The sequence below is a fragment of the Geospiza fortis genome, unplaced genomic scaffold, assembly GCF_000277835.1.
Source record: "Geospiza fortis unplaced genomic scaffold, GeoFor_1.0 scaffold194, whole genome shotgun sequence".
Classification (NCBI taxonomy): Eukaryota; Metazoa; Chordata; class Aves; order Passeriformes; family Thraupidae; genus Geospiza; species Geospiza fortis.
Window position 1 is genome coordinate 6,641,835 of NW_005054322.1, and position 24,087 is coordinate 6,665,921.

General features: G+C 39.5%; 1 protein-coding gene across 1 annotated transcript in view; it reads right to left on the reverse strand.

Annotated features, from left to right (window-relative positions):
- Window positions 1–23,492, reverse strand: part of LOC102032664 (complement C4) — a 41,357-nt gene extending 17,865 nt beyond the window's left edge. The window contains exons 1-24 of the mRNA XM_005420797.2: window positions 23,354–23,492; window positions 21,698–21,890; window positions 20,504–20,684; window positions 19,781–19,851; window positions 19,383–19,468; window positions 18,616–18,698; window positions 17,402–17,489; window positions 15,055–15,160; window positions 14,739–14,862; window positions 14,306–14,421; window positions 13,388–13,555; window positions 12,453–12,650; window positions 10,641–10,832; window positions 9,172–9,321; window positions 8,627–8,753; window positions 8,191–8,259; window positions 7,133–7,333; window positions 6,244–6,355; window positions 5,948–6,018; window positions 4,980–5,119; window positions 3,939–4,151; window positions 2,616–2,667; window positions 2,107–2,187; window positions 824–1,027 (exon numbers count right to left, since the gene is read on the reverse strand). Coding sequence (XP_005420854.1) covers window positions 824–1,027; window positions 2,107–2,187; window positions 2,616–2,667; window positions 3,939–4,151; window positions 4,980–5,119; window positions 5,948–6,018; window positions 6,244–6,355; window positions 7,133–7,333; window positions 8,191–8,259; window positions 8,627–8,753; window positions 9,172–9,321; window positions 10,641–10,832; window positions 12,453–12,650; window positions 13,388–13,555; window positions 14,306–14,421; window positions 14,739–14,862; window positions 15,055–15,160; window positions 17,402–17,489; window positions 18,616–18,698; window positions 19,383–19,468; window positions 19,781–19,851; window positions 20,504–20,684; window positions 21,698–21,890; window positions 23,354–23,418 — 3,091 coding nt within the window. The 5' untranslated portion in view covers window positions 23,419–23,492. The remainder of the gene's footprint in view (window positions 1–823; window positions 1,028–2,106; window positions 2,188–2,615; window positions 2,668–3,938; window positions 4,152–4,979; window positions 5,120–5,947; window positions 6,019–6,243; window positions 6,356–7,132; window positions 7,334–8,190; window positions 8,260–8,626; window positions 8,754–9,171; window positions 9,322–10,640; window positions 10,833–12,452; window positions 12,651–13,387; window positions 13,556–14,305; window positions 14,422–14,738; window positions 14,863–15,054; window positions 15,161–17,401; window positions 17,490–18,615; window positions 18,699–19,382; window positions 19,469–19,780; window positions 19,852–20,503; window positions 20,685–21,697; window positions 21,891–23,353) is intronic.
- Window positions 23,493–24,087: the final 595 nt, after the last annotated feature.

Here is a 24,087-nt window from a genome sequence, read left to right on the forward strand (position 1 = left end):
ACAGTGACATGTACATCATATTGCTTTATGCCATAAGCACACCACTATATTTAGAAAGATCAGCTGTACCTGCTCCCATACTAACAATTCCCTGTGTTAATTCCTGTGAGCTGGAACATTTCCACATACTGTGGTCCTGACTTTGCTGTACGTTTAATACCAGCTTTGGATCACATTGTGGAGCGGAGTCTTCCAGAAGCAGACTTGCAGGTGTCCTCTCCCTAAGGAAACTCCATCCCTGGCTTGGCCCAAGGTTACTGAAGTCCTTCCAGCTTATGTAATGATGAATACAGGAGTGGACAAGGGAAGATGTCAATATCATGACTAGCACTGGGAATTTCCTTTGTTATACTCTTTACAGCCACAGACAGAGATGTCTACATCCCAGCTGGCTATCCTAAGCAGTGTCTGTGAACCATAGGGAGAATAAGCATTTTTAGGATGTGATTTATCTCGGTTGATTTTAAACACTTGGAGGCAATGAAGGACTGGCCTTTGCTATCCATTTAGTCTGAAAAGAATTTTCATTGATCAGCTCAGATTTTACTTTCTACTTCTAAATTAGGCAAGAGAGAGAATGGACTGTCAGTGTCAATACCATCCAGGGCCAGAAGCTGGTAATTAGTGTCCTAAGCCCTCCTCACATGTTCTGTCCCTCATGTCTGTCTGCAGATTGCAGGGGGCATTTCTGTGAGGCTGCGGTAAGACAGTGGGCACTCCTTCAGGAGGCAGCTGCAGCCAGTGCGCAGTGCAAACAGATAACAAGGATCCCATCCTTTGGCTTCTGGTTGGTTTGCCTTGTTGGTTTTTTTTTCCTGCCTACCTTTTTCAATCATACTGATGGCTTCCTGCTTCCGTTCGGGATTAAAGTTCACCCACTGCTCGCTGGCATCCAGGTACTCAATGGCATAGACTGCAGGGGCCATTGTCACCATCGTTTGCTCTGCACAGCCTTTGGGCACCTGAATCAGCCTCTCAACTCCACTGAGACTCAAACAATTTTCAACAGACTGATCCATAATGTTCCCTGTTGCAAAAAATAAAAGATGTAGTATGTATCTTATTTAAAACAGATTGCTGTAGTATGAAGAAAGGTGATCCTAACTATTCCACTGTGGCCCAATACTCCTCAATGCTCAGCACTGTTCTTAGCTACCTGAGACTTCATAAAGCTCTTTGAAGAAGGGCAAGGATGAGGTGCCAGGCCACAGGAAAACTCAAGAAATGAGTCTGGCACAGTGAAGGAATATGAAAGAGTCCTCAGGCTACTGGAGTCAGGGAAGAAACAGAAGGGGGAAAGACTTGTTTATCAGGTTTGGGCTGGAAAAGTCTTGTCAAACCAGCCCTGATCCTCCCACAGAGGGATAAAAAGACTGTGCATTAATCATGACAAACATTTTATGTGTTTTTTTTTTTCTCTATGCAATTTTATAACTTTATGAATTCAATGATCCCTTTATTTTAGAACAGGGATTTGAAGCCAATATCCTCTGTGTCACAAATATATTATTTTACATTTTGGGGCAGGACGGAGGGTAAATATTTATCACTAATACAAATACTTGCCAATAGAAGTTTTAAAATATGTAGGCATGAGTGTGTATATATATATATATATATATATGTATATGTATACACACACACATACAACTGTATTTGATTAAATGAATATATGAACATATCTCCTCTTTGGAAATACAGAGCTCTCCAGAACCTATACATCAGAGTCTGGCATCTTTATTTCTGGAATCCAAAGCAGATTTCTATAGCCCTGCATGAAGTTATTAGAGAAGATGAACTCTTCCCTTCACGTCTGGCTTTCCCATAATGATGTTAGTCCGAGCACATTAGGAAGGATGAGGAAGGATGGATCTCATAAAGCTTTTACACTCACTACAAGTAAGAAGGAGTAATTAGAAAGAGGAAGAGGTACTGGCTCAACCCTGGGGATGATTTTTTTATGACCTGGTCATGTAGCACAGACCATTTGAGTCATAACCAAAAAAACAGGAGAGAACGGAGACTTGCCAAGCAGGGATGAGCAGCACAAAGGAGCCTGTCCCTTGTCACCTATGGAGAAGTTGTTGGCAAAAAAATTACATTTACCTTTCAGGCTAACTAACACGTGGCTATCAGAACCCGGTACCATATTAGATGGTCTGTTCAGGTCCACTGTATGGGACTTCACTGTAAATAAATAACAAATAGACATCTACATCCAGATTTTTAAAAAATAAACAACATACTGTAATTTTAGAAAAGATATACTTATCTTTCTTATAGTGGTTAAATTTTCAATCTTTAGCAATATTTCACGCTTGAAAAAACTTTGGTTTTTAATAACTTTTAAGGCTCATTAGTGAATTAAATAGACACCTAGTTAATATATGTCACCTTTAAAAACAAAAGTAAAGTAAATAAATTCTAAAAATTTAGATTTCCTGGGGTTTTTTCTTTCACAAGTCTTTTGCTATGTATTGGATGGAGAGATTTCTGACAAGTTCCGGTTAACCAAAGGAACATCTGTCCATCAAGGAGTATTTCACTGCATCCATAATTCACTGTTCATTCTTACTCCAAACCTCATCTGTATGTAATCCTTTTGGGTAACTTACAGTTACTGTTAATGCAAATGGTCTCTTCTTCTCTCTGTAAAACACCTTCAGCCTGCACAGTTAAAGAAAGAAAAGTCAAAAGGTTTGCAAGCACTCACACCTGAAATTAAGGTGCAAGAAACCTGTGAGCTCCACCCAAGCACTAGGCCAGCAGGTGGCACAAATAAGTGATTTTGAAGGGAGACTTCTCTCTAGATAAAAGTCAAACTTTAAATAAGAATTTCAGTTTCCCAACTGAAATACTAATAAACTTTGCTGAATTTTTTGTGTTACTATTGAAATGTTTCCCTGGATGAAATTCCTGTAACCAAAACCAACTCCCAAAAATTAAACCTCAAAGTTTATTCTCAGCTTTGTGACCCATCAAGTCAAGCTCACAGAGGGATTCATTTAAGTAAGCCTCTCATGTATGAAATCCATGAAATTCAGAGTACATCCTTAGGTGTAAAACTTAAACATGTTTTCCTTCTGATTCCTCACACCCCTCTTCTCACAGTTTCAGTTTTAATAAAGCTATTTTTATAGATACTACTTTGGCGTAACACTGCACTCTGAGACTGTGTCTGTATCTACAAAAGTTATAGCCTTTAACAACAGCAAGTTCCCATCTTCCTGTGCCATATCCCTACCTATATGGTAATACCTGACACCAGGGGTGCAGGGATTCATATTTTGCCCTTTTTGTGTGGATGGAAAAAAGTCCCTCCATGGATGACTTAGTTATTGTAATGGGCCTGTATTGGCACTTGAAAAGTAATTTTTTCTAAAAGGGTCCTCCTTTTTATAATTTTGAAAGAGAGATAAGGTATTAAATCATCAATACAACATCTCTGTTGGCATGTTTTGCATATGCTTTTAGCTATGTAATTGTTAAGAATGAAGACTGATCCATTGACCAGAAGGAATAAAATAGGGTTTAACTTTATTACTAGCAGAGAGCATTTCCTTCTTAAAAGTGTGCTAGATGGACATCTTCAATCTTGGCTTCAGAAAGAAAAAAGAATTTTCATACAGGCGGTGAAGCAGGGAGAAGTTAAAGATTCTAAGACAGGCACCAGCTGAAGAATTTGTTGCTGTGTCGTGGGTAAAGGATGTCTTTTTTTTGCCAAAGAGAACAAACCTTTCCATATACAATAGACAAAGAGGCTTAATTTTTTCCTCTCAGTCCTTGTTGAAAAATGGATTTCCCGAATTGCTTCTAGCCTTGTGTTTGTACCATTTCACTCCCTCCATGAAAATTCCACACGGAGCGAATGCTGCATTTGAGGGCAATTGGTGAAGTGCCTGCCCTCAATTAGGGCATACATACCACAAAACACGTACCACCACTTTGAGATTCTTCCTGATGCTATCACTGTGCCCAGAATCCCGGTCGAAGGCAATAATGGTGATTGGGATTTCTCCCACAGTCAGAGGGACGACTGAGAAGAAGGCTGGTGTTGCTGAGTTCCCCTTGGCCAGCAGTGGCAGCTGCACGGCCTTCGCCGTCGTCTCTGCGGTGCACAGCCCCTTCACTGCCTCCATCTTCACTGTCACCTGTGGGGACAAGGCAATGCCCGAGAGCAGTCCTGGCGCACAGGGAAAATACCTCTGGATGCCCCTTCCAATGTAAATTGTTCTGTGACCCCATGATCTGTTAATATTCAGCTATATTGATTAGGGCTCTGAAGGTAAATCAGCTAGCATTTCTTCATTACACTGAACTTGAAAATGAGTTTTGGCCTATCCCTGAACCACAGTGAAATAAGAAGGATAGTGCATTTTTATACATCCCAGCTCTACACAATTCAATGCAGTCCAGAGGATGCTGGTTGAACAGCTGGTTGGGGATGGGAAGAAGTGAAAAAAAAAGAGTATCAGCCTTAGGATGATGGAGACCCTAAGCCCAGTGACAACTGTGGCCATATGCAGGACTGCATAGGAGCCACATGAAGAGAAAAGGTGGCTCTATGTTGTATGCTCAATGAGTTTTGCGGCTAACATTGGATGGTGAACTGATACTCGTTTACTTCCCTGCCTTGTGTACCTTGTGTAGTGTCAGCAAGTGTCAGTGTCAGCAGCTGGGTATTGCCCAGATCAGCAGGCAGCAAAAAGAGAACAGATTACTTCAAAGAAGGAGAAGAAGTACCCAAAATCAAAGAATATGGCTATGTAACATGGTCAAAACAAATCTGCTTTATATGGTAAGTTCGGATACCAAGTAGAATTGGATCCTGTGCTTGGGAAAAAGCTCAAGATAGGAGCATTATATCTGGGCTGTAGGGAGACACTGAAGGGCAGCCAGGACATTCCCATTAAATGGTTACATAACTATAGATCTAGCTAGCTTGGCATGCAAGGTGCAGCAGTTGTTGATAACAATACCTGGAGATCATTGGGCAGGTAGTTGTAAACCACTGCTTTTATTTCCAGCTGCTCGTGTCGTCTGACTGAGTACGGTAGTCTCAGGGACACAAAAAAGTCTTTGAAAACTGCAAAGCTGTGGGGGTCAGCTACACAGAACCCTGGGGTGAGAAAAACAGCCAGAATTGAGAATGGCACACATAACATCAACTGATAGGAAGTTAAATGTTAAATCAAAATTCAGTGCCTGGGCTCTCCTGAGGTCACAAGCAGGCTGAGGAAAACAGACATACTCAGAACTCATTTAAACTCATCTGCACTAGAGACCTACCTGTAGTTTGCGCCCTGGAGTCACTTCCATGGTTTTTGATAGCTAAAACTTGGCAAAAGGGTTTGCATGTTTTGTGAGTGAAATGTGGCCCAGTTTTCCTGCCCTTTCAAAGGGGAGCGGGCAGTACAATATAGACCCTTTTTCCATCCTGTGTAGTCCTCATCAACTCCTAGGAGCTCCCAGAGCGCAGCACCTGGGAACCTGGGCTCTCTGGCTGGTCCTTTGCTGGTTTCCTGGTGCTCTTTTCTGTCTTAGAGGCCACAGATGTTCATGCTTTAGATGGCCAGAACCTGGTCTCAGAATTATTCAAAGAAAAGTGATGTTACTACTGCTACCTCTCATGTGGCTTCCTGGCCATGTGAAAGCTAAAATCAGGTGGTTTAAAGAGTGGAAAGAATAAAAGACAGTTTTGATTGTGTGATCCATAATCTTTGAGCCCCTACTCCCTGTTTTTTTTATAAATATAAATCTATACCTTAACTTCTAGTTGGGCTTTAACATGGCATAAAAGAGAGAAGTAGCTATTACGATCAAAACACTGTGTTTTTTCAGTACAAACTGTTTTATTCTGTCAACATAATATTGTATCTCTCTTTTAAAAATTACACATTCTCTATTCATCCATATAAATAAATGAACAAACAAAAAATACTAATACCTTTTTCAGGAGATATACTTATTGCTTGAACTTCCCAGGTAGTTATAGAGTCAGGAGCAAAGTTTTTTACACTAAAACCACAAAGTAAAATATATTAGAAGGCATGTATAAAATGTAAACATCATCATTTGATGAAGTTTGAATATTTAAAGAGAAAAACATATTCCCTCAATTGCGGAGACAAAGTACTTGCAATATTCTGAGGCCCTCTGCATCAGATACTACATAAAGCTGATATTTATATACATTTGAGAGTACAAATTTAAACATATTCGGCTAGTCAGGCAACGCAGTACCTGTGCTTTCCAGGGCTTTCTATTTCTTCAAAATTCCACCACCAGCTCTCAGGAAAATAACTGCGCAAGCTGACAGAGGTTTCATCAAACAATTCTTCATGTTCACTGTATTCTGCAAAACAGGAGCAAGGTTTCTTTTTGGAAGTCTTCAGCTGCTGACCTTACACTGTCTTGCAGAGAGTCAGCTTGTAAAAGCACAAAAAATGCTCTGAATGAAAAGATTTCATCTGTGTTTCATCTTGTGAATTAAACAAAAATCTTGGAAAAAGAGAAGCAATGACCACAGCTTGTCACTGAGCAAAGAGAGAGCTCCTCTTCCCAACTTTAATAACTATATGCTACCAAATGAGAAGTTAGACCCCTGTAGTAAGGCTAGCAAAGATGTTCCCAGTGTCCCATACTTGTGACAGACAGGGGAAATCTGTGAGAAATGGTAGCAGAAATTACACTCAGAATGAGATCATTTTAGATGGAAAGTAATTTTCTTTTTGGTAATATAATAGGAGTACCACTATTTAAGGAGTTGAAATCTGAGACCACTTAGAGCCCTAAATGCAGACAACCACCCCCCTTCCCTGCTCTGCTGTCTGTGGCATCTCTGGGGTGTGGACAGGGGCCATCAGCTCCTCTGTAAGGCTGGGGGGGCCAGCAGTGGCTGAAGTGATTCCTGCCTTTTCTGACCCCAAGGAGTTATCCCGTGCCACTCCCACCTTTCAGTGCACAGGTGTGAAGATGCAATACTGCCTGGCTGCTGCACTGTACCAGGGCTCTCTGAAATGCTGATGTGAGTACTTCCTCCCCAGCACCACAGCACTGAGGTGCCCCTTGGCCCTCCCCAGCCACCACAAGAAGGGTGAAAGTGGCAGAGCTGTGTGCCACTGCTCCTTACGTCGTGCCAAGCCCACTCTGTTCCTCTGCTTCGCCTGCTTCCTGAGGGCTGTGGCTTTCTCACAGCACTCCTGGAACGCGGCCCTGCACTCCCGGGAGCCAGACACCTTTGCCAGCCTTTTTGCACAAGAAAACCTCATGGGATTTAATTTCATTCCATCTTGGCAGCATTTTAGTAGAGTGGTGTTCTGGTATCTGCTGGCTGCAATAGAATTGAAGCCCAGAATTAGTGCTGTGTAAGAAGAAATCAGTGTAAAGGTGTTCATTGTGCTCAATCCTGTCATTCTTTGCCATTAACATCAATTTCTATTGCAACAGCCAAGCTTCTATAAGGGACCCTGAAAATATTACATCCTAAAAACAGTCCACAAACACAGGAGGAAAGCAGAGGCTCTATGGCATCCTAGACATTCTATTCTAAGCTCTCTCTTCCCAATCGTACTGAATTAAAAGTTGAATCCTCTTTGCAGGCTGGAATTCTTAATAGAAATAGCAATATCAGTGTTCTCTTTCTTTAATAGGGTCTGATTTCAAAAGAAAGGAAGAATCCAACTCCAACCCTTCATGCCTTCTGGCAAGAAAATGAGAAAAAAAAATTGCACAAATTGGCATTTTATACCAAATGCTATACCAACTCTTCTCTTAATTGAAGCACGAAGTACTGAAGTTGGCACAGCTTCAAAGCAGAATGTCAAGAAAGAAAAGGATTTATAAAACATCTTCTGACCATACAAATGATTTTGAAAACCTCAAAGTCATGACTGATGACATGACACATTATCTACTAGAAGTGCTTTACATTTAGGATTATAAAGAGGCAAATTAGTTTCCATTTATAGGCATTACTTTGTTTTGTTTTTTGAGCTGTGCTGATGAATGATGCATGATGCAGCATAGTACACATATTTGTGCTAAGTTATGTCACGTATTGCAAGAGCTGGAACTAAGAATATCTTGGTATCCTTCATTATGCCATCACTTCTTGCCCCCTAGATCCCAGACACATCCCTTTGCCTCCCCCTGCTAAGATTTTCAGGCCACCCAGAGGAGCAGACATACCAATTCCTGACATTTTCTGAAAATCCAAAGATCTCTTCTGCCTTCTGGTGCCCTGCACACATTTATATCCTGGCAGAACAGAAGTGCTTGGTCACGATGATGTGACCGGAACAGCCTGATCATTCACATCATTCATGAAGGCCTGTCTTAGGACCCATATCATTGACAGAAGACCCACAATTTGAGGGAGAGTCCCACAGATCTTCCAGCCTAGCCAACTACTGCCTGCCCCAGCTGAGGTGGTCACCAAAGGACCAGCACCCACCATCTGAGAAATCTGAGCTGCCAGCAACTGGTGGAAGAACAGAAGAAGAAAAACCCAAAGGCAAAGAATATTTTACAACATAAGAGTGAAAATGTTTCTGTTTTTAAGCAATCAGTCTTCCCAGATCTATAGTGGTCTCACACAAATTTCTGAAGGGTAGGTTGCACTTACCTTCCCGAATGCTGGATTGAACCGTGTCTGATATAAAAGCCAGACCTACATCAGTAAAAACTTGAATGCTGTTTGTGCCACCACCCACAGAACAGCCAAGATCATACGAATTCATAGCATTAAATACCTGCCAAATAAAATGGCACAGATGGACTGTACATGCTTGTAAAGGGTTTATTCATATATCAGAACAATTCTCATAGCCTTTGATTCGCAGGAACAAGAGGAACTGGTGGTGCAAGCTGCATTTGGAAGCAGATTAAAGCTGAGGGATATTTTAGTTAGGAAGTGCTTTCAAGCCATGCTTTTTTAAATTTAAAAACTTGTCTGCCATAGGATGGAGAGCCCCATCTTAAATATACCACTCATCTTAAACATGCAATTTATCTTAAATAGATCCTAAATTGCAAAAGAAAAGACATTTTCAAATTTATTAAAGTGTTCTCTAGGCAATTAATAGCAATTAATTATATTTTGAGCCTCTCATTAGTCATGGGAAAATTTGCTTGACTAGTAGATGTGATATTTTCTTACCAATATCTTACCTTTTTGGATGTAAGCTTATTTTTCTTATTCAGGATAAAAACTGCCTTATCAACCACAGCTAAGGCAACTTTTCCTGCATGATCCGTTTCAATCTCTAAATTGACCTGGTCTGCTGGTTCATATGTGTCTTGTTCTGTTCTGACTTTAATCTAAATAGAAAAGATTGAGACAAAAAGATAATATTTTTATATTATAGTGAAGATTCTTTGGGCCAGGAATGACTGTCAGCAGTCAGAAGTTGGGAGATATTCCTGTTTTGTGGAACTTCTGCCTGGGATCCTGCATTTTGGAACACGTAGGTGCAGATATTTCACACTGAAGGAAATCATTGGGAGCTGAAACATGTGTCCTGCAGAATTTTGGATGTTGGCTTTCAATGACATTTAAGGACCAAGGGAAATTAAAAGTTTATGTTAGGGGTTTGTGGAACTGGGATCTTCAATATAGTTTAGTTGTTTTCCAGTGGAAAAAAAATTACCACGAAAGACATGAGCAAAATGTCTTTGTCATTACATGGTAATGTACAAAATTAACCAAATTAAACCAGTCTGTAATAATGTTTTCTGCTTTCTATCACACACTTGAAATTTTTAGCATATGTGAGCAAACAGATCTGGTTCTGATGTACACACTTCTGTGGTTTAAAGAGGAAGTAGCCATGGTGATCATGAAATGATAGGGAATTATTACTGGAAATGCCTGTGAACATTACTGCATTTTGTCCTCGCATAAATAAAGGATTGTTTTGTCTGTTGGAGACAGATTATTTTTTCTTGAAAACTTCTTTTCCCCCAGTGGACTACCATATTCTTTTTCCAAAACAAACATTTTCAGTAGAAAAAATAATTTTAGACAGCTGACAATTTTCAGCAATTGGGTTTCATGCTATTGGGAGAAATTCCTGGGTCTTCATTTTTTTTTCATTTTACCTTATGGTCCCAAAGTGAAGAGGAGGAAGAGGAGAAGGAAGATGAAAGAAAGGCTTAGAGGGCCTCCCATTTTGTCTACACTTCATTTTCTAATGTAAACTGTTCTTAAAAGCTTTTAAAGTACTACCAAAACTCAGAAAATTACTTTTAACAGAAATTAAAAAGCTTGAAAAATTACTTCAAATTCATACTTTTTCCCCCAATAAATGGTTTCACTTTCTTTTGTGTGACAAACATCACTATAAAAAGTTAAAAAGAGATTCCTCCCCCTCAATAACTCTATCAGCATTTTCTTGTGGATTTCTAAAATACAGACACTCACAGGGGGTGATTTTTTCTGTAAGAAACTGTTTTTCATCTCTTTGAAGCACAACCTGAGAGCCTTTCCAAGTTATACCTTTTGGCACGACTCCTGATGACTCTTTTTCAATAAAAATGACGTCTCGCTTTATAATCCCAGGCCTGCATTTGTTCTGCCACTACCCCATTTAAAAAATATTTTGGAATGCAACAACAGAAGCCGTGGGCTTTGAAAGCACCTTTCCTTCGCAGACATCCATGACATCCACCCACACAGAATCAGCGATGATCTCTGGCTGGCCCTTGTTCTCAGTGAAGTAGTAGACTAAAAACCGAAAGGCAGGCACCATCTTCTCGGTGATTTTAAGGTTTATTACTTTGTTTGAGGATGGAACCCTTTCCAGAAGCTCAGCTTGTCCCTTTGCCACAACCTGCAAGGCAGAAACAAATTGAAATCAAATACTGTGAGTATGCCCCAGAAAGGGCATTATGATGCATAATTTTACTGTTTGGTTTGGTTTTTTTTCTTTCCTGAGGCAATTTCTCTTTAAGATATGTTTTCATCTAATGGCATTAACAGTTTTGACTGCCAAACCAGTATACCAGTAGCCTGGAAGAGACCTGCACACTGGTGGTGGATCTCTGCTACACTGGTCTTGTGGTCCAGGTTTGAACACAAATCTGTCACCCTCCACTCAGTCTTACAACTTGAGAAGGGTTACCCAGATAGTAGACTAAATTTTGTCTTCTACAATGACTGGTCATCCCACCTAGGAAGATATCAGCATTATTGAATCTGCAATCAGTACTGAATCTTTCAGATGGTAGGAAAGAGTTGGAGCAGGAGGTTTAAGGATAAAGTCCCACAGACTCATCTTGAACTGATTTCAACCCATCCCTTACTATTTAACTCCTTCCTTCCTACATTATGTTAACCAAATTCATGGGTGGTCAGAGGAATGAAAAACAGGCTGAGGGGCAGGAGTGAGGGTGCCCTTCCCAGAACAAAATATGTGAAGATTTCCTAAACATACAGGGTTTCAGGAAGTAACAAAGGCATGCTACAGCCTGGCCTGAAATCCTCACTGCCTTTGTTAAGATGACCAAATTTTGGGTGAGACCCTCACTGCTGAGCTCCAGCAGTGTCTGCCACCATCCCTCCCACACGTCCTGCCTGCCCAGCACTACACCTTCCCAAAGACTGGCAGCACCAATTCCAGCCCTGTGATACACCATCCATTGAAAACAAACCCCCAAACCTAAACTTAACTCCTAGGCATACTATTATTCCAATATATCAGAGTCCTTTTAAAAATAAATGGGAACTGATATCTTGGCACTTATCATCCTGTGAAATTTAGGCTGCCAAGGGAAATTAGGACAAAGAGAGTGAGAAGGGGATTAAACACATTTTACATTCATCAGATTCACTCCCGGCACATACCCCCAAACACATTTGTCTCATTCAGCAAAATAAATACTCTGCATTTTACATGCCCTAAAAATAACTGCAAATGTATAAAACCCAGCAGAATCATAGAAATAATTTCTGAAAAGGACCTATGGAGACCTCTAGTCCAGCTGCTTGCTCTAAGATAAGACATCACCAGGGTAAGACTAGATGAGACTGGCGAGGGTTTCTTTTATTGAGTGTTGAACTTTTCTCAGGCTGGAAAGTCTCTCATCTCTCTGGGGAACCTCTTCCAATATTGCACTCACCACTAGCGAATAGATTTTTCCAAAATGAATCTTCCAGGCCATAATTTTTAATCTTGTCCCTCGTTAGATTGTGTGGCACCACCTAGGACATCTTGTCTCCACTATGCCTTAATTCCTCTTCAGGTAGTTTAAGGTTGCTATTAACTCACTCTTAGCCTCTCACCCAACTGAACAAGCCCAGTTCCCTCAGACTGTCTTGGTGGGTCAGGGGTGACAGAACACCAATCATCCCACTTGACCCCCTTGGTTTTCCCTTGTATCAATAACTAGGTAAATGTTCCAGGCTGCATAATTTCTGAAAGAAATTACTGATATGATACTATTCTGTTTACCATATAATAGAAATAGCCAATGTTTCCTCTGCCAGGCTGATGAATATCATTCAAGGTGATGGGCAAGGTATCTCCAGGTGCCACAACAGTGTGTGGGATGCTGATGCTGAGGTAGTTTGTGGAAGCAGACTGGTATCTTTCAGCTCTGATGCTGGTTTCAGGTGTTTCTAACCTTTCTTTACCCTCTTCAGCCTTTACCTGTCAGGGTAGAAAAGGACAGAGTGAGTAAAGTGTCCCACAGGAGACAGTGTATAGCGTCACCAATAATCACATTGTGCTAGGTTATTTGGAAAATGCTGTGAAGTGACAGGAATAATTGCTGAGCCCTCATTGGCATCAAACCCCAGGATTTTAATTACTTTATTATCTTACCCCATTCTGCCTCTTGCTGTATTTGCATTTGGTATTTTCACCCTTGGCTCTTTCTAAATGAGAATCAATGGGTCAAAAATCACAAAGTGATTTTGTACTCAGACAATTTTTTCCCCATTTTATATTGTGCACATTATTGAACCCTCTGAGTGGGCAGAGGTAGTTGATTCTCTGATTGCTCAGGACCTTTTCCTTCACTTTCCTCTTATAATTTTCTATCACTTTGTATGGTGATATTCCTTACAGTCCCATTTCTGTCCTTCATGCCAGGCAAATGCACAAGCAAAACAAAAATGCATCACTATTACCAATACATGTACTCCCCAAGGCTCTGATGACACTACAGGAGTGTCCTTCACTTGAGACATCCCTCAGGCAGGCCCCTGCTCTGTAAAACAAATCTTACACAATCTGGACAAGGATCTGCAGGTTGTATAAGAAATCATGTTCCACCATCTGTGCTAATTCAATGAAAAGTGATCATATTCACAGTTGTTTATGATTGTCTTATAAGCAATTCTCAGTGGGATACTTTTAAACAAGGATGTTTCCATTTTCTTTACCTTTATTTCAAGCACTTGAGCATCTTTGGGGATGTTGAAAGCAATGGAGACCAGACCCTCTCTATTACAGAAGGCAGTCTTCTTCACTGGGGGTTTTCCAGGCAAGGTAAGAGTGGCAGTGATAAATAGGAAGGCAGCAGGAGTACCATCAACCAAAGTGGCAGTTACCTATTGAAAAAAAAAAAAGTTCTGTTATTTAAAGGAAATCCTATGTTTAAAAAATGCACACAAACAAGAAGCAATTTTAATTTATAACTGTAATTTTTATGAACTGAGAAAAAATATAAAACTATACATACCAGCATTCAAAAATTTGAGCTTTGAGAAAAGGGGATAGCAATTGACTCAGTCTGGACTTTAGTTTAGGTAAAAACCTATGAGTACAGATTACAAAATGCCTCAGATTTTCACTTAGCATCTATTTAATCTAAGCAGGTCCCAGAGATATTTGTCATTAACTATTATAAGGTAATATTCTGACTTCAACTCTTCATAGAAAACTCTCAAAAAACTTGAAGGTGTGAAGTTTCAAGCCACATAAACTTAAATGCATTTATTTTAAAAGGCAACACCCCATTTTACTGCTCAGAATTTTAATTTGATGTGGGATTATTTTATTACAATATTCTTGTTTCAATCTTTTGATATGGAAGAGAGGAAGAGACTGTTATGTTTTATAAAACTTTGTAGGGCAACAGTGCACATTGACTTCTAGAGCAGAAAACCAGCATTTTCTGGCTGTTCAGGTGCTGAGCACACAGAAATGGGACAAACAAGACACACAAACAGTAGCTCTGTGTTGCACCTATACTTGAAGGTCTCTGTCCGACAGAGCTCACAGTGGATCAGACAAGGAAAGAGGGCAGATATAAACACATTGCTGTGGAGGCAGACAGATACAGTCAGAACACTACATACCATAACAGAGAAGGGGGCTCCAGGCACAAAATACTTTTTGGTGTTAGACAGATCAAGAACATAAGGAGATCTCACAAACTTCACACTGCTGAGTTCCTCTTCCCTCATCTCACCACCTGTTAATATCAAACAGTACGTGTTGCTATGGGGGCACTAACTACGGACTTGCATACCTTGGATATCTAATCTTCTGAAAGATTTTGTTTTCATTTTCAGCTATTGGAGAGAGTAAAGTTACCTAATGTCATCTTCAACTTGGAGCTTGAGCAGCCACTTTCCATCCAAGATTCTTCTAGTTAATTCCCTACAGCATGAACAAGCTTTACAACAAAGATGGATCCAGTGAAACCAGATTCCCCACATAACAGATAACATCAGAGGAAGATCAATGTGAATCTTCCAGGCTATATCAGCCAAGTCATACTGTACTCACTTGCAGTTTCTACAGTGGTAACAGCCACATATAAATGAAACCCTTCCAGGGTGGAAATACTCTTTCTCAATTTCTCTTCCAAAAGTGGTGTACTTAAAGTAACTCTTCCTTTTCCATTTTGGATCTAAAACAAAAGTGGGAGGGGGAAAAAAAGAAACAAAAAAGGAAAGAGAGACAGCATTACTGGTTTGTTGCCATTAGAAATAAAGTGTTGTTTATATCACAGCTACAGTATTACGGACTTGTAAGTTTCCTGAATTTCTGACAATATTCAGCTTAGGTATGATAAATCAGAATAGTTCCACTGAATACTTACTGATAGCTGTTGCTCCAGGCCTGGAATAAATATTTTGTTCTCATTTTCATCAATTATGCCAAATCGCACAAATGCAGCACCTTGAATCTCTTTCCCATAAGAATGTCTTTGGAAGGAAGAAAAGTGAGGACAGGGATCATTACTTAAATAAAAAGCAAGCATAAGGGAGACTAATCTTTTTGTGCTGAAAAAATATTGGAATATTTGTAGGCATCCCATTTGTAAATAACAGCTGTAGAACAAAATTTAGTCCCACTCTCTCATAACTCAATCATTGAAACTTTTACTGATCTTTGTTCCAACTGCTGATTTCAAATGCAAAGATACTTATAGCATAAGTCACAGGCAGAATCACTTGGGGAGACATTATCTGGTAAAATTTGCACCAGAGTAATATTTTTTTTAACAAATTAATGAGAGCTTAAGTTGCACAGAGAGATCTTACACTGCTCATCCCATTTAGCTTGGATGAACAGCTGATTCCTTTGTATGAGACACCTCATGAGCAGAGCATAGAAAATAAGGGATCAGAGAATCATTTCAGGGACTGATATGAAATGCTTGGTACCTCTGAAGACGCTCAGCAGGAGGACCGTCCCTGCTGAAATTCTAATACCTGCATTGGGTAGAGTGGACATCCTCTGCCCCATGGCACTCCTACAGATTTAGGCAGTATGGCAGAAAAGTCCTCTTGTGAGTGAAATATTTGCCAGATCAGCATCTGGCCAGAACACCCATGAGCATTTAATGAAGGTCATGGGGAGAGAGGATAGGGCATGTTGTTGCACCCGGCTCTGTACTCATGGAAGCCCTGGCAGATGGCATCTTCCAGCAGCAGTGTGCAATGTGCTGCATGAGACCTGTCATGGCCATGGTGTTGTCTTTTGCTTGTGGAAATCCTGCTTCACCTCAGTCCTGTAATGGCTTATTGTTGTTTAAACAAGCCTCTTTCAAATTGACCTGATCAGCAGCACGGATCTATACCAATAAAGCCAATGGAGAGACAGGTCTTATGAAAACTGCATTAAACGCCAGAGCTAATAAATGGGAAACAATAGTCAATTACACCAAGTAACTTCATTACATGCATGGCCAGTTTAGAGAAATAAGTTCAATTATCAGGAATTCCATGTCCTGATTTTGATGAAAGTCATGCAGGCCTGTGTGGCACCACTAGGACCTTTTCCAATAAGGAAAGAAATGGTATCCAGTTATTGAACATGAATTTTTCCTCTTAAATAATTATCATGTTAATGAGGAGCCAAATATATATGAAGTTCATAAACTCAAAATAGAGTGCTGCAATAGCACAGAGAAAAATTTAGAAAGAATTAAAATACTGAAGCCAGTGATTTGAAATCACTTCATATCACAATATCAAATGATCATGATTAAAGCGAGTAATTATTCAATAGAACCAAATAAAAATTTAAGGTGATCAAGAGGAGATAAGAAGAATTGAGTTTGTTCAGGCAAGCACAAGGAGGTGTTTGCAGGTTCTGTCTGCTCTCTCAGGGTGTGCTGGGGAACGGAAGGACCAGCACAGTCAAGGGCAGCAGGCAGTAATCTAGTAGTCCTCACTCCTCTGAAACTGAATCAATGTCTCCCAACTATGAAAGAGGGCCAGCAGCTTCCACCTGCCTATTCTCATTTCATAACATTTATTCCTCTTTAGAAAAAGGAAAAAACCCAAAAGTATCAAGTTCTAATTTAGTCATTCTCCTAACATACAGTTTTTTTAGCATTGCCACTCTTATGAAACCTGAAAATTCAACAGCCAAAAAATATTTTGATTGATTGATTAAATTTTCATTGTCTGCCTTCTTAAGTTGCTCTGTGTTTGATGCCATTCTAATTTGGTATGGGACTGGGTGTAATTCATTTGCTCCATGGTCTGGCCAATCTGAGAGCTCTGTAGCCGTGGAACATCCAGGCCAGTGCACTGCTGTTAAGCAATGGACATGCGATGCTGTAGTGATGGTCATGGAAAATCCTCTGATTATTTAGAACATTTCTAAATATTTAAACTAAAAATACACAGAAAACCAGGTGATTAGTTTGCCTGGACCCTTGCATAACAACACAGAGGAGAATCCCAAATAGCCATCTTTGCTAGCAAATTGAAATATTCAGAAAATCTTGTTCCATCTTGATCACCATGACCTGGACCCAGGCAGCACTTGGCACTGATGTCTCAAGTCAGTGGTGGAAACAGAGATTTTATAAGATTAGTCAGATAAATCAAGCCAGAAGCTAGTTAACTCTTAATGACAAGAAGAAAGAAGAAATCACAAAACTCATAACTGCTTATCTGGCCCTTAACCAGCCTGGCTCTGAGCACACCTACTTTGCCTCGATGTCAAACACAAAGCTTTCATTCCAGATGTGGTAGTATGGATGAAGTGGGATGAGTTTGACTTCAAAACTTGGAAGTTCTGCATGAAAAAAAAGAATACAAAACGTCATGACATGCGAGTTTCAAACGTACCTTAAACTCCTGTTGTGGCAACACACACAGAGACAATGCAGCTGCACTGAGTGGATGTTTTAGTTTGAGCTAGCAGTGCTCTTCCAAAGCAAATCTACTGGTCATTTTCAGTTATTCTGCTCTGCTTCACATAGTGGAGCAGTCTTCCAGCACACAAAATCTATTTATTTACAATGAAAACAAGACAAACTCTGCCTGTTCACGGGCAGAAAGTGCCCTGGACTAGGAGCAGGCTGAGCTAAACCCACCCTGAATTGGGTAGAGAGTGGATATGAGCTCCTCAGCATCAGCTGTGTCACTCTGAATTTGCTCCTACAAAGCCAACCTATTTGCTCCTGCAGGTGGATCAGGGTGATTTGCTCCTGCTTGCAGCTGTTTGGAGATGGGGGCAGTAATCTCCACTATTCTGCTACCTCCACTAGCTAAGGCAAAATCAGTTTTGTTAAACAGAGATTTTCAGACAATCTCAAGGTTTTCTTTTGTCTTTAAAGGAATAAAACCCAAAATAATGAAACAACAAACCCACATTAATTTTACAAGGAGGTATAATTTCAGTGTAAATAAATCAAACCACTTCTTATCCCAAATTGTTACATTTTTACTTTATCCAAAGGGCCCTTATTTTCCATAAAAAAGATTCTTTGAGGATAGGAATAACTCTAATAAACTTCCAGATTGAATTTCACTGAGACAAAATGGGGAGGGTTTTTTTTTTTTCTCTTTTTTCCATCCCAGTCTTCACTGCAAACTTTAGCCAGAATTGAAATGACTTTAAAATGGAGCTAATCTCATTTTTTTCCTGTGGTAGGAGAGCCCATCCAATGTTTTGTGACAAAATGTTTAAAAAGTTACTAAATCTGTATAAAAACAGAGGTGTTTCTTTTTTTAAATATAAGTGGAAGCCACACAAACCCAGAGCTTTACTTCTGTGAATCAGAGATAGTAATGATACACTGAAACACCATGAAAGTTGTCCTTAGTGCCTAACTACAGCCAGATTTACCACTGCAGTGTATTTTTAACACATTGTGATAACTCCTTATATTTGTAATGCAAATCATATAATATCTCACCGTATCTTTTAACTTCAAATTCAGTGGAAACATTAGACATTTCATGTTGATGAAACCAGGCTTTGATTTTCCAAGTTCCAGGCCTAAAGTCCAGATTCAGCAGAAAATAGTTAATTACAATTCCTCAGATATTTTATGATGCAAATGCATAAATTATCACTGAATTATAATATTTTCCTTGCTTTGATCTCATCCTTAACTAATTAATTAATTAATGGTTTTCCTTTTACTGGGAGGACCCAGCAACATATTTCCAAATGTCTTAGGAAACACTCAAAACAAGTATGAGGAAGTGCAAGATAACATATTTGCAAACCACTGCCTTTGAAAAGTCTGCAGAAACAGAGAACTCATCAAATATTTCCTATAGCTTATCTTCACTGAGATATCAAAATCAACTTAGCATGCCAGAAGACCTTGAATATTAATTAAAAGCTTGACTGTTTGAAATCAGATATAATAAGTGACACTTCACAGACTAGCACTTTTAGAAGTGCTCCCTTGAATGCAGCCATATGTTTGAGCAGATATTTGAGCGGCTTAATTGTTCTTTACCAGGATACATGTTGCTAATTGCAGCATATTAACAGTAAATTCTGGACTCCTCTCTCCAAGATGAGGTGCTTAAAGGTGAAAAGATACTGATCATAGGCTCCATATGTGCCCCATGGTGCAAGAAAGCCAATTTTGAAAGGTAATTCAAGAAATTCAGCAGTTAAAAATCTTAATCTCCAGGTTTTGATGCAGCAGGCACAGCAGTAACATACTCAGCAATGTCAGGTATAGCAAAGTGTTCACCAAACACCGCGTTTATTTTCCGGTCTGACTTTTTAACCACCATTCCCTTGGAATTCTGTTGAGACAGAAGAAGCAAACATGAAATTATGCACCAGGTGTCAAACATTTACATCCAAAAGCTCAAGGTCATATCCTAGTGCTGTGGAAGACAAAATGCTTTGCTTACTTTCCTATTGTATTATTCACATGTCACATATCTCCATGTTTCTGATATGGGCCAAAAATAACTACAAATATCTCACTAGGTGCAAATACAGATTTCTGGAGAGTAGTCCCAGCTACTGTTGTGCTCCTGGATGTTTTGTACATGTTTTCCATAGCTCCTGTGCTGAAGAAGCACTCATCAAAAGTGTTTTTGCATACTTACTAGCACAGCAACTGTAACCGTGTCATCTGTTGGCCTCATAGCATTGTCCAGAATGAAGATCCTGTATCTGACTGTTTAACAGAAGAATAAATAAGTTCACACATTTCTTTCTAGCCTTTCTATATACATACCATTGCAATCTGTAAACTTAGTTACTGAATTTAAAATAAAACACTTTCTTTTAGTGAAAAGAAATCTGAGAAATTTTAAGAAACAATTGCATTCTTCTGTAGCCTTTGCATGTTACATGACTGGAAAAATTTTTGAAGAAAATTCTGAAAATTAATCAGGGAACTTCACTTGCTTTTGTATTCCTTCTGCAGTTGAGACCTCAAACCAAACTCAAACCCTTTTTTTACTTCCCTCTTTTGTTAATTAATTAAATTGGTAAGTAACAAAGCAGTAGGGGTCACAAAGAGCAAAGGTAACTTATTGCTGGTGTTACAAGCAGAAGCAGTAGGAGTTCAGTTTTTGGCAGTTTCTCGTGATTTTCTTTTCCAATGGAAAATTATCATTAACCTTTTTGAACAAAAAGGAGCAATTTTGTCTGTCTGCCTTAAAAGTGACTGTCTCTGGAGGCATTTCCACAGGGTTGCTGCAATGTGCAGAGCAGTCCCTGCAGAAGCCCTGGCTGCCAGAACAACCATCTCATTGTTACTTTTTCTAATCCTGCCCTTGTAACATCCATATTCAACACCTGAAGAGAAGCATTTGTATTTCTACCTTGGGAACTTGGTGTGTATATGGGCTTATCTGTCTGGATAAAAATGTAGCCTTTCTTGGAGGACAGGAGGATGCGAGTGCTCTTGGCAGTCATGGGGAGCTCCTTGCTTTCAGTGACCAGTAGAACATATGGCAGATTGCTCTTCTTGAACAGGTTCTGCTGCAGACTCCCTGGCTTGACCTGAAGAGAATAAAAGGGAAAACCCCACAGAGTCAGAGATGAGCCTGGTAACTTTGGGACCACGTAGCTGATGCCCCACAACAGCTGAAGTGCTTAAATAATCTTATTAGCACCATTCAACATAAGATTTGCAATTATATCTTTCTTACTGGGTGTTATATCTTTCTTACTAGGTGAATATTTCTTTTCAAGTAGAAATACTCTCTAATCATCCATTTTCCACCACAGAAATACACTTTCTTCTGCCCAGTGTCAACAACTCCAGGAGGGAGAATTCAGTCTATATGCCTGTTGATTTTCATTTACCACGTATCCTGTAATCGCTATTTGTGCTAAAATCTTGGTTATGAGATTGCTGCTTTACTTCATGCAGTTTAATGTGTTGCTTTTAAACATCACACTTGACAGGAACCTGATTTGAAAACTCTGCTGTTATCTTTGGGAGTAACCAACCAGAGCTAAATTGAATATTGCTGTGTGCTTTTTTCCCAACCAAATAGCCCAAACTAGTGCTACTGAAATAAATCCTGACAGGCTTCAAAGAGTGCCAGGACCAAATGATGCAACATAGGATATAAAGAATTAATCAACTTAAAAAGCTGCAGGAAGAACACAGACTTTGGTCTGAGAGACTACACATTTTTAAAGGTTTCTCCTGTATTGTAAAGTGGCCAGTAGTAACCCAAAGGCCTGAATGCATAGTTTAAGTGAGGCAAAAAACCCAACAGTGATAAAATAATTAAATATGTTTAAATCAAATTTCATTTATCACTGTGTGAAAAAATCTTGAGCTTGTTATATGGGCACAAAAGAATATTCACAATCACCGCTGAAATTACATTAGGCATTGTTTTATTAGCTGGTTAGGTGAATAGAGTGCTGCTGCCACCAGAACTGGTTTTGTCAGTGCCTCTTGGGATCAGTGTTGTCTTGGTTCCAGCCTATTCCAAGTAGAGATTATGTGCTTTTATCACCAAATAAAAAAAATTAAATCACTGTGATGTCAGACTCACCATTATTTTTTTCATCTCTTGGTAGCCATTATTTTGGTTAAGGTTAAAGTAGATCCTCTCTGATATGAGCTGATTTTTTGTCTCATCTTTGAAGAATGCAGTAACTTGCACAGGGCTCTGTGCCCCGTGGACTTGAACTGTTATCGTCTCATATGTGCCCAAACGCACCACATTTGGGGCAGTAATAAGAAATCTAAAACAACAGATAAACAGATTGTCCAGAATGTTCAATGAATGCCCAAACAATATGAATTTTAAAGATAAAACAGGCTCTCACAAAATAGCAGAGCGAGGGACTTGTGGAGATCACCTAATCCATTGCCCTTGTTAGTCAGAGTAGAGGTTAAAAGAAAATAATTTTCTCTGACTGATCTCCAAATTCTGGACTTTCCCATTTAAGTCCTGTAAAACATCAATCACTATACATAGACGAGAAAAAGCCTGCAATATGTCCCAGGGACTACCAATGCAATTTATAACCTGGTGCAACTCAGAGAAAGCTCTATAAACTCAAATTTCTGAAACAGAACAAGGCCATGCATTGAAAAAGCTTGAATACATATTAATAAATACACAATTAATGCTACAAAGTTATGTATCTTCATGTACTAGCATCCACATTATGCCAGCTTATGCTTTAATGTGTCAGGAGGAATAGATTCCCTATATAACCACATGTATGGGGTTACAAGTAGCTGATCTTCCTTGCAATATCACTGTGAAATGTTGGAAATGAGATCACAGAAGGTAAGACCACATCCCTGGGAAGGGCTGAGTTGGAGGCTAAATTGGTTGGGATTTTTTTTCCTCTTTATTATTTTCCTTCATTCTTGACCTACTCTGGTCCTTCTTAGTAATTGATTTCATGGTCTTTAAAACGTAGATCATTATCCTTGCTCTCATTTTTTCAAGTCTGTTTTGCACAAAACAATTTTACAAAAATCAGAGAACTAGGTGAAGAGCCAAGTTCTGTCTCTTCACCCATGATGTCACATAGACAAAGAACAGTTCTGAGCTCAAGACAGGTGCTTTTGGAAAACTATTATTCTGCAGAACATTTCTAAAATGAAAGGTGAATGATTTTCTATTATCAGAATGGGTTGGCTGAACTACCTTTTTTATTTTTCAAAAAAACCCCCTCTTCTTTCTCAAATGCATAAAATGAAAGGTGAGGTATAGAAATCAGGGAATAAAGCTGGTATTTAATTTCATTCACTCAGAATCTGTTGGCTCTAGCAAAAGGTGGCACAAGGCCTGGCTTATATGTAAATCTCCACTGAAATAGAGGATAAATATAGAATACTAAAGGTCTCCCAGAAGTTAAACCTTTGCTTTCTGCAATGTATAAATCAATTACAGAGGGTTTTTTTTCCCCAAGATTTTTCAATCCCATAAATGTCATGAACGATAAATGAGCGAATGGCAACAAGAGAGTGAACAAGCTGTACATTTTTAATTATTGGTTCCTAGGAGAATATTTCTTCCTTCAAAGGATAGTTTTAAGCCTTTTACTTCTTACCTTTTTAAGGTTACACAAATTTTCAGTGGTCCAAAAACCTGGCTTTTTTTGATTCTCCATTGGGAGAGAGACTATTTCCTACCTTCACTTTCAAGGGATTTGTTAGGATGGAAGAATTTGTAATAAAATATACTTACGATGGTGCTTGTTGTGTATTGGACAGCAGCAAACAAAAGCTCACCAACAATACCAGCCTTTCCATTGGAAAACTCTACAACATCTGCAAAACAGAAGCACCAAAGAGCCACCATCAATCCAGGTGCTGGCTGCAGGAAATGGGCTGACAGCACATTGCAGCAAATGATGTTGCCTATCCTGGTTATTTATTAATAACTTGCAAAACTGTGCAAGCAATAGTGATGGACATGCTGGTGGTGCACACAGTAATACCTAGGGAGAAACATTCTGGACTAAGCCACAGTTTTATACTTTTTTGTTTATGCATTCCCTTCCCAGCTTCAGTGTTTTTACATGATAGCAACTAAAAGTTGAATGCAGAGAGAAGTTTTCACAAATACTGCAAAGGCATCCCAAAATCAAACAAGACACTGTGGCTTGAAGAGTGGCTGTAGAGTATTTCCAAATGGGGACAAATGCAGGTGACAGGTTCCTTCTCTAAGCCTTTATTTAACCACAGGCATCTCTGTGGTCCAGCAAAGGTGAGAGAAAGTTCCTTCTGTTTAGACAGCACCAAAGGAACTGTGCTGGAAATCTGTACAACTCAGTCTCATTCTGTGGTGCTTGGAGGAATTCATCTGCCTTTACTTCATTGGAAATGAAATTGATGCCTCTGTCTGAGCCACTCAGCCCAATTTTCTTTTATGCCCAAGACACTGGGCTTTTCCAGAGGGCAATTAGTCTCATCTTACCA